The sequence below is a fragment of the Salvelinus namaycush genome, chromosome 42 (assembly GCF_016432855.1).
Source record: "Salvelinus namaycush isolate Seneca chromosome 42, SaNama_1.0, whole genome shotgun sequence".
Taxonomy (NCBI): Eukaryota; Metazoa; Chordata; class Actinopteri; order Salmoniformes; family Salmonidae; genus Salvelinus; species Salvelinus namaycush.
Window position 1 is genome coordinate 7,667,315 of NC_052348.1, and position 11,102 is coordinate 7,678,416.

Sequence of the window (11,102 nt, forward strand, 5' to 3'; positions counted from 1 at the left end):
GTTGCTGACAGGTGTATAAAATCAAGCACACATCCATGCAATCTCCATAGACAAACATTGGCAGTAGAATGGCCCGTACTGAAGAGCTCAGTGACTTTCAACGTGGCACCGTCATAGGATGCCACCTTTCTAACAAGTCAGTTCGTCAAATTGCTATGGAACATCTTCTGATTAGGCAATGAGGGATTGCTATGAGTACTATGCAAGCATGTTAGTTGATTTGATTACTAAACACTTTTTTTTATTCAAAGGTATGATCCCACACTTAAGACAAAATTAATCAAGACCTGACCTAATACCATTAAGACAGTAGTTCACAGTGGGCTCACCTCAGTGAGACTGTGAGTGGTCCTGTGCTGCTCAGCTGGTTCCTCTGTGGGTTCAGGAGAAGGTGTAGTCTGGTTGTCCTCCATGACCATGGTCTCCTCAGTGTTACCCAGACCCTCCTCACACCCCTCCTCCTTCACCAGCAGCACCTCTGGACCCTCCTCCTCCTCCTGGAAGAGAGAGGTAATACAGATTACACAGACATACACTCCATCAGGTACATACACACAGATAATAAACACACTTTCAACATGGAGTGTTTACCCATCCCCACTACGTTTGAGTCCTATACTGTAGTTACAAAATTACTTAATTGTTGTTAAACCCATCATGGTGGACATAAATATGATGTTGTGGGTAAATATGAGTCAGCTATGATAGGTCAAAAGTCAGACAGACCTGACTAAACTATTTTGATGTGTACAGTAGGTGTTTGTTAGTGTCTTGGTTTGTGTAGGTATTTTTAGTAAGTGTATATTGGTTATAACGTGCTGTCAGGTGTATGCAGAATAGGGTGAAATCAGATGTGATGTATACTAAAGAGAGTCTCAATGAAAGTCTTAGAAAAGTCCCATTGTTTTTATTATTTTTATTAATAATTTTAAATACACCATATGAAAACCACACATGCACATGTCTCCACTACAAATCTGCTTGACACACTGCATTCATTTTCTCATTAAAAGGTTATTCGGGGAAAAAATTAAGTAGTTGAATGGAAGTAATGAAATAGGCATTTGTGAACATCATTTAGCCTACACAGTACTAACAATATCACCTTTACTTATTCCACATTTTGTTGTTACAAAGTGGGATTAAAATTGATTTGTCTTTTTTTCCCCCAATCTACACAAAATATTCTAAATGGCAAATTGGAAGAAAAATGTAACATTTGTAAAAAAATAAATAAAAAAAAAATAGAGTGAAAAATAAAACTAATATATCTTGATTCAACCCCTGAATACATAACATGTTAGAATCAAACACATTACGTAACACGTTTTAGGCTGTACAAAGTGTGTACAAAACATTGACACCTTCCTAATATTGAGTTGCACCCCCCCGCTTTTGCCCTCAGAACAGCCTCAATTTGTTGGGGTATGGACTCTACAAGGTGTCGAAAGCATTCCACAGGGATTCTGGCCTTTGTTGACTTCAAATCTTCCTACAAGTTGGCTGAATGTCCTTTGGGTGGTGGACCATTCTTGATTGACACAGAAAACTGTTGAGTGTGAAAAATCCAGCAGCGTTGCAGTCTTGACACAAACCGGTGCTCCTGTCATCTACTACCATACCCCTTTCAAAGGCACTTAAATATTTTGTCTTGCCCATTCACAGACTGAATGGCAGACATACACAATCCATGTCTCAATTGTCTCAATGCTTAACAATCCTTCTTTAACCTGTCTCCTCCCCTTCCTCTACACTGATTGAAGTGGATTTAAAAAGTGACATCAATAAGGGATCAAAGCTTTCACCTGGTCAGTCTGTCATGGAAAGTGCAGGTGTCCTTAATGTTTTGTACTTTCAGTGTATATCACACATGTCTGGATGCAATATTCTACCCAAAAATATTCAACACTGAAATCTGTTACTTTGGTTATTCCAAATGATATTTTCTGCTGAAAATAATGAAAATGAATCTTTGTCTTTAATGCAGTGTTTGATCTAAACATCAGAAGCTATGGAGTGGAATGTTTTTTCTGCTAGTGTATTCTGAGGTAGCTCCTCTCTGACAACCTCTTCCCACAGTGCGTACAGGCGAACCGCCTTTCGCCCGTTTGACCCTTCAGGTGCATCTTCAGCTGGTGCTGGCAGGAGAATCTGTTCTCACACTGGGGTCAGCTGTATTATTTCTCCCCTGTGTGGACCCTCTGGTGTCTCTTCAGGTGACCAGCCTGGGCGAAGCGCATGTGACACTGGGTACAGCCAAAGGGTTTCTCCCCTGTGTGGACCCTCTGGTGCTTCTTCAGGTTGCCAGCCTCAGCGAAGCGCATATGACACTGGGTACAGCCAAAGGGTTTCTCCCCTGTGTGGACCCTCTGGTGGATCTCCACCTTCTGGGGGCAGCTGAAGCCTTTGTTACAGAACATGCATAGGAACCGTTTCTCTTTACTTTTGCCTGATGTTGCTCCTCTACCCCGTGCCTTGGCCTTTTGGCCCTTTGAGTTCAATAACTGATCGAAAAGAACGCCGTCCTGTGAATTGGAAGGTCCCATCGACGTGGACACTGACTCGCGATCCCTGACTGTGTGTAAAGGAGAGTGGGTCGTGACATTTGGATTTGTCTCTAAGCTTTCCCTGTAATCTAAGAAATCTCTGCCCTGTGAGTGTCTGTCTCCTAGGTGATTATCTGCATTCCATGTGGGAGGAACATCACCCTCCACTTTCACAGTCACTTCATCTACAACCAGACCTTCCTCTTTCTTATCTAGGCACCCTTCAGAGCATACACTACTACTGTACCGGTTCCAGTCCCCTCTGGACGGATCAGTGAGTGTCTCTAAGCCCAAGGGCATGATGCCAGGGTCCATCTCTGTAGTGTAAGAACAAGACAGATCATTGTCAGTCTCTAATGCGTCACCTGAGTCCCGAAGGGAATGAACAGTCCTCGGGCTTGGGTTATCGTGAAGTAAATACTCTGAGCCAGAAGCAGGAGGACAGCCCAGTCTCCCCAGCCCCAGTCTTTCTGGGTCTGATCTGTGGTCAGATCCTGTGCGTAAGAGCCTGTGTGTTACAGTTAAAGTATCCGTGTCTGTCTCTGACTTGAGGACGGCGTTCTGCGTTCCACTGACCTCCGTGATTCTGTGTCGGGTCCTGGGCGGTGCTGGGGCGATGGTGGGGGGGCCCTTTGTGGCTACATGGGGCTCTACAGCCGCCCGAGTCTGGGTGTCTCTGCTGTACCATGCGTCCTCCTCTCTTTCAGACCTCTCCAGCTTGACACCAGAACCTGCAGCCTCTGCATCTGCAGACTGGCACAAGAAGAGAGGAGGTTATCACGGGTACATGAGTTGAATTGGATAACAATGTTGTAGGGAAGTCTCACAAGCTCCACTATGGCAGATACATGAGGATGTGCATGTAAGACAGTGAATACCTGAGGGGAGCCTTACTGAAATAAACAGCCACATTTGATTTACAATGTAACTGTAATATTTCATGCAACACTATTACATTAACCTCTATTATGATAACTTGCTGGGTTGAGGTTCCACTCCCCTCATCAACAGTGATTGGTTGGTCATCTCTCCATGTATTGTGTCCTGCTGGCTTCACAAAGCTCCTGTGGCCTCCAGTGAGATGTCCTTCACCTGAGAGAGTGATTGGGGGAAAAGAGGTGTTGAGGTTAGCTACTGTCAATGCTTAATGGTATATTATACACTATTGACATGTTCTAGAATTGGCAAGGATATAACTTCTTGATATACAATTGATTGATTATGTTCCATGCATCACAGTTTTCGATGAGTAATTAATGGAAAATGCAGTAAATCAAGTTAGATAATGATATTGTGTCGTACCATTTCATTTCAATCATATTTTTACCGCAGAACTTTTCATATGGACTACACTTGTATACATATTTGCCCATGATAGAAGTAGTCAGATATTAACTGTTCTGAGAAAGTAGCTGATTTTACCAATTTTTTGATAATTGACGTTAATGGTAAAAAAAAAAAAAAGTTAATTGTTATTAAAAAAAAATAATTATAAATTATAAAATAGTTTAACAACCCTGTTTGTAAGCTTTTAAATTATATACAACTCAATCGTTTATTTTCCAGTGATGAAGACATGGATGTCTCATGGTAGGGTGGGGTATGCAAAACGGGTCGACTTTGAGCACATCGATCTCCTAAATGTTTTGGTATTCAGGTCCAAAAAGTTACTTTCTGACCACTTCTACCATGAGGAAATATGTAGAGAAAGTTTTGTCCAACTCAAAAGGGGTGTGGTCAATAAGTGATTGAAATCAAATGGAACGACCCAATATCATATTCTAAACAGATTCTTGATTTACTACATTATCTATTATTAACGCACTTAAAACAATGTGATGTATGGAACATAATCAATCGAGCTATAAACAGAATGGTTTTGGTTAAGCTCATTTGGGGGGAGATGTGGAACGACCCTATTGTGTCTTTGGGCAAAATAACTAAGTAATCAGGTGAATTATTGCATACTAACTATCCAAAAACTTACCAAGATCCAATTCTGATTAACACATCTAAAGACACACATGCACAAAAGGGAACGGGGCTACAGGCACTGAGCTATATGAACCAAGACAGCCTCCACAGCCTGGGCCTTGCAAAATGTACCTCTTGCCATTCCTCTGTATTGGTCGAGGATCTTGACACTACTGGGACGACTGGCGAGGACGCGCTCTTGCGTTGTCCTCTCTGCGCGCTCCCGTGCCACCTTCAGTTCTAGTAGTTTCCTCCGCAATGCCCTGTTTTCTTTCCGGCTTTGAGTTATTTCCAAACGAAACACTGCATAGTCGTCGTCTACGAGTTTACAGATCTCTGCCACGGCTGCATTCGCCAGCACCTCCATGATGGAGGCTATTTGAGTGTGAAAAACCAAACAGTCAGCCATTGTTAGCAGCTAACTTTACCTAAACAACATCAGCCAAGTCCTGTCTCCAACGCGAATCAAATACTATCTGGGGCAAGTATGTAATGCCGTGTAGTTAAATTAGTAATCTTTTCAGTTCTATAGGTTTAATAAATGTCTAAATAACAACAATATAACCGCTAACGTGAAAATTGTAACTGGTCAATGCTTACTTCCGTTTACTACTTCTTAGATGAGGTTTTGTTGCGAATTTCACGCAAATGTGTATTGCCGCCACCAACTGGATAGGAGTGAAAAAATGCACTAAACTATATTATGTGGAAGGGAAAATAACATTATTCCACACAAACTACCAACATTTTACAAAAACTACAAAAATCCCACTCCAGTCATTCAAAAACTCAAATACCTTGCTAAGGCTCTGGGACCTGAGAGGGTGAGACAATACTACATCCCAACTGGCACATTATGTCATTATGATGATATATAATGGTCATATTCTGGTCAGGATGTCATATGACCAGTTTAAGATGTCTTTTTTTGAGAGAAAATGTGTACTACATCACATATGTCCAGATATGTGCACCAGGTCATTGCTCTCTCTCTCTCTCTCTGCTGTGTTCACTGAGCCGTTAGGCTGCACTGCAACCTCATTGGACAATGCTGCGAGGGGCTGAAGTACATTGGCTAGAACTTGAATTGCCTAGGGGCTGGCCCAGATGGGGGGAAATGTAGAGAAAATGGCTTGGCACAACTTCAAAAATACAAACCAAATCAAATGTTATTTGTCACATGTGTCGAATACAGTGAAATGCTTACTTACAAGCCCTTAAACAACAATGCAGTTTTAAGAAAATACAAAAAAAAGTAAGAGATAAGAATAACAAATTAAAGAGCAGCAGTAAATAACAATAGCGGGGCTATATACAGGGGGTACCGGTACAGAGTCAATGTGCAAGGGCACCGGTATCGACGTAATTATGTACATGTAGGTAGAGTGGCTATGCATAGATAATAACAGAGAGTAGCAGCAGTGTACCGCTTGCCATTCGGTAGCAGAGAAAACAGTCTATGACTAGGGTGGCTGGAGTCTTTGACAATTTTTTAGGGCTTTCCTCTGACACCGCCTGGTATAGAGGTCCTGGATGGCAGGAAGCTTGGCCCATGTGATGTACTGGGCTGTACGGACTACCCTCTGTAGTGCCTTGCGGTCAGAGGCCGAGCAGTTGTCATACCAGGCAGTGATGCAACCCGTCAGGATGCTCTCGATGGTGCAGCTGTAAAACCTTTTGAGTATCTAAGGACCCATGCCAAATCTTTTCAGACTCCTGCGGGGAATACGTTTTGTCGTGCCCTCTTCACGACTGTCTTGGTGTGCTTGGACCATGCTCCACTACAGCCCCGTCGATGAGAATAGGGGATGTGCTCGGTCCTCCTTTTCCTGTAGTCCGCAATCATATCCTTTTGTCTTGATCACGTTGAGGGAGAGGTTGTTGCCCTTGCACCACACTGTCAGGTCCCTAACCTCCCTATAGGCTGTCTCATAGTTGTCGGTGATCAGGCCTACCACTGTTTTGTCATCAGTAAACTTAATGATGGTGTTGGGGTCGTGCCTTGCCGTGCAGTCATGAGTGAACAGGGAGTACAGGAGGGGACTGAGCACGCACCCCTGAGGGGCCCACATGTTGAGGATCAGCGTGGCAGATGTGTTGTTACTTACCCTTACCACTTGGGGGTGGCCCGTCAGGAAGTCCAGGATCCAGTTGCAGAGGGCGGTGTTTAGTCCCAGGGTCCTTAGCTTAGTGATAAGCTTTGAGGGCACTATGGTGTTGAACGCTGAGCTGTAGTCAATGAATAGCATTCTCACTTAGTGTTCCTTTTGTCCAGGTGGGAAAGGGCAGTGTGGAGTGCAATAGAGATTGTATCATCTGTGGATCTGTTGGTGCGTTATGCAAATTGGAGTAGGTCTAGGGTTTCTGGGATAATAGTGTTGATGTGAGCAATGACCAGCCTTTCAAAGCATTTCATGGCTACAGACGTGAGTGCTACGGGTCGGTAGTCATTTAGGCAGGTTACCTTAGTGTTCTTGGGCACAGGGACTATGGTGGTCTGCTTTTAACATATTGGTATTACAGACTCAGACAGGGAGAGGTTGAAAATGTTAGTGAAGACACTTGCCAGTTGGTCAGCGCATGCTCGGAGTGCACGTCCTGGTAATCCGTCTGGCCCAGCGGCCTTGTGAATGTTGACCTGTTTAAAGGTCTTACTCTCATCGGCTGCGGAGAGCGTGATCACAGACTCGTTCGGAGCAGCTGATGCTCTCATGCATGTTTCAGTGTTACTTGCCTCAAAGCGAGCATAGAAGATATTTAGCTCGTCTGGTAGGCTTGTGTCACTGGGCAGCTCTCAGCTGTGCTTCCCTTTGTAGTTTGTAATAGTTTGCAAGCCCTGTCACATCCGACGAGCGTCGAAGCCGGTGTAGTACGATTCGATCTTAGTCCTGTGTTGACGCTTTGCCTGTTTGATGGTTCGTCGGAGGGCATAGCGGGATTTCTTATAAGCTTCCGGGTTAGAGTACCGCTCCTTGAAAGCGGCAGCTCTACCCTTTAGCTCAGTGCGAATGTTGCCTGTAATCCATGGCTTCTGGTTGGGGTATGTACGTACAGTCACTGTGGGGACAATGTCCTCGATGCACTTATTGATGAAGCCAGTGACTGATGTGGTGTACTCCTCAATGCCATCGGAAGAATCCCGGAACATATTCCAGTCTGTGCTAGCAAAACAGTCCTGTAGTTTAGTATCTGCTTCATCTGACCACTTTTTTTATAGACCAAGTCACTGGTGCTTCCTGCTTTAATATTTGCTTGTAAGTAGGAATCAGGAGGATAGAGTTATGGTCAGATTTGCAAAATGGAGCAATCAACAGTTGCTTCAAAACTGGGGATTTTGTGGCTAATTGAGGTAAGACAGTAATTCTGCTCATAGATTATGCATGTATGAACTACACATTGACACATCCAGCCCAAAACAGGAGATTTAAAAAATACACTACATGGCCAAAAGTATGTCCCTTCAAATTAGTGGATTCGGCTATTTCAGCCACAACCGTTGCTGACAGGTGTATAAAATCGAGCACACAGCCATGCAATCGCCATAGACAAACATTGACAGTGGAATGACCTGTACTGAAGATCTCAGTGACTTTCAACGTGGCACCGTCATTGCGGTACCGGAGCGCCAAGTCTAGGTCCAAAAGACTTCTTAACAGCTTCTACCCCCAAGCCATAAGACTCCTGAACAGCTAATCAAATGGCTACCCAGACTATTTGCATTGTCCCCACCTCTTTTACGCTGCTGCTACTCTCTGTTTATTATCTATGCATAGTCACGTTAACTCTACCTACATGTACATATTACCTCAAATACCTCTACTAACCGGTGCCCCCGCACATTGACTCTGTACCGGCAGCCCCTGTATATTGCCTTGCTATTGTTATTTTTTACTTATCTATTTTTACTTAACACTTATTTTTCTTAAAACTGCATTGTTGGTTAAGGGCTTGTAAGTAAGCATTTCACTGTAAGGTCTACACCTGTTGTATTCGGTGCATGTGACAAATAAGATTTGATTTGACGCCACCTTTCTAACAATTCAGTTGCCCTGGTCAACTGTAAGTGCTGTTATTGTGAAATGGAAACGTCTAGGAGCAACAACGGCTCAACCACGAAGTGGTAGGTCACACAAGTACACAGAATGGGAACGCCGAGTGCTGTAGCGCGCAGCACTGCCTCTGGAAGCAACGTCAGCACAAGAATCTTGGTCGGAAGCTACAAAAAAATGGAAAAATGAAAATGGTTAATGGCCGAGCAGCCACACAAGCCTAAGATCACCATGCTCAATGCAAAGCATCGGCTGGAGTGGTGTAATGCTCGCTGCCATTGGACTCTGGAGCAGTGAAAACGCATTCTCGAGTGATGAATCACGCTTCACCATCTGGCAGTCCAACGAATCTGGGTTTGGACGCCAGGAGAACGCTATCTGCCCGACTGCATAGTGCCAACTGTAAAGTTTGGTGGAGGATGAATAATGGGCTGGGGCTGTTTTTCATGGTTCCAGTGAAGGGAAATCTTAACGCTACAGCATACATTGATTACATTCTCAATGATTCTGTGCTTCCAACTTTGTGGCAACAGTTTGGGGAAGGCCCTTTCCTGTTTTAGCATGACAATTCCCCTGTGCACAAAGCAAGGTCCATACAGAAATGGTTTGTCAAGATCGGTGTGGAAGAACTTGACTGGCCTGCACAGAGCCCTGACCTCAATCTAACACCTTTGGGATGAATTGGAATGCCGACTGCGAGCCAGGCCTAATTGCCCAACATCATTGCCCGACTTCACTAATGCTCTCGTGGCTGAATGGAAGCAAGTCCCCGCAGCAATGTTCCAACATCTAGTGGAAAGCCTTCCCAGAAGAGTGGAGGCTGTTATAACAGATAAAGGGGGACCAACTCCACATTAATACCCATTATTCTGGAATGAGATGTTCGACGAGCAGGTGTCCACATACTTTTGGTCATAGAAATGTACCAAAATACTAGGTTAATCTATAATGAGAATGCGTCCTCTAATGCATAATTACGTTATTTCCTGACATTCGGGCACACCAGGGTGCCCGCATGGCGCTCTCTATAACGCCTTCTACGAGGGTCAGGGATTAGTGCCTGGTCAGGGATAATCAATACGTCTTTCGCCTCCGACTCATTGAAGTAGAAGTCCTCGTCCAAATCAAGGTTACTGATAGCCGTTCTGTTGTCCAGAAGCTCTTTTTAGTCATAGGAAACGATGGCGGAAACATATAAAAAAAGTTAAGACCAACGCAAAAAAAAAAAAAAAAATAGCACACTTGGTCAGGACCCCGTAAAACGGCTGCCGTTTCCTCTGGCACCATTCAATAATTTGTTACATCTTGGACGAATTGTAATTCATAACATATCATACGAAACAGATGATGGACTTCCACAAATGAATACCTACCATATGAAACGTAACATAACGTTTGCTCTGGTCCAACGTTGAATCAACTTGGAAGTTCAAAGACACAGAGTACCTCCATAGGAGCCGCTCCTCCGTAGGTATAATTCTGTGGAATAAGAAGATGCCCAGCGCTTCAAGGCAAGCTTCCTCCATCCTCTCTCTCCTCACCTGCAAAATGTAAACTGCATCTTGCAACCTACACTGTGACTGGCAGAACAGTGTGTGTGTTTGTCTTTCATTATGATTAAACCATGCTGTTACAGCAAAATACAATTTGCTTTTAACGATTTTCCAATATAGATTAAATTGCTTACCTGCTCCATAGCAAGCTGCTCAATCCGCACTGATTGGGGAAGTAATTTAATGTCGAGCTGTTAGGTTTTAATTCTCAGAGTAAAAAACTCTACGGACACTATGAAAGCTTAACCAAGTTTATTCTCCCAGAGGGTCAATACAGCTGCATTCAGACAAAAACATTTTCGCACAAGCACAAGTGTGTATATATACTCTAATTTATATGCATTCCTCCTTCTCTCCAACCCTTACATCTTTTATGGTTCGACAGGAAGACGAAGTTTACCTTTACTATGTTACGTCTAGTCTATGAGACCAGGTTGGAACGCTTGACATCTCTAGCTTATGAAACACATTCCAGACACGGGCTCTTGCTATTTTGCCATAACTAATTTGACAGAGAAATATCAGCTCGATAGGATAGCCAAATGCAGCTATCGCTAATCTAGGCCCCGTTTACACTGAAGAGAAAGGATCTTATTGGTTGACGTTATATAGCTTAAATGGTGTGGTTAAATTAAAAAGGTATGCGAGCTGTTCTTTCAAATATGGTACTGCTTATTGCATTACACATCTAATCTCTTATGATCAGAATCTTTCAAGCAGAGAGCAGACTCGTTTAGAAAGAACAGTGTGTTAGCAAGAATAGAGTAGAAAATAATAATGAATTTATTCCATTTACATCACCTCAGTAAGGTAAATATGAAATTGCCCTTGTTCTAGCCTAGGTTTACTGTCTCTCTAAAAACCGGTCTTTACACAAACCTGTTTCAAATGACAATTTAACAAAGGGTTAATGAGTGTTATGTGGTTACCCTCTTACCCCAAGACACTTCACATGTTAACTGTAATACAGTGGGTATCAT

General features: G+C 43.3%; 1 protein-coding gene across 1 annotated transcript; it reads right to left on the reverse strand.

The window, feature by feature from the left end:
* Positions 1–1,759: 1,759 nt before the first annotated feature.
* LOC120034882 (gastrula zinc finger protein XlCGF7.1-like) lies at positions 1,760–3,538 on the reverse strand. Its single transcript, XM_038981536.1, has 2 exons — positions 3,508–3,538; positions 1,760–3,299 (listed from the first exon to the last, which is right to left on the reverse strand). The coding sequence occupies exon 2, from the start codon at positions 2,859–2,861 to the stop codon at positions 2,178–2,180; it is 684 nt and encodes a 227-aa protein (XP_038837464.1). The 5' UTR covers positions 2,862–3,299; positions 3,508–3,538; the 3' UTR covers positions 1,760–2,177.
* Positions 3,539–11,102: the final 7,564 nt, after the last annotated feature.

Coding starts and splice junctions, on each gene's coding strand:
- LOC120034882 (XM_038981536.1), bottom strand. CDS start 2,861: ATGGACCCTGGCATCATGCCCTTGGGCTTAGAGACACTCACTGATCCG.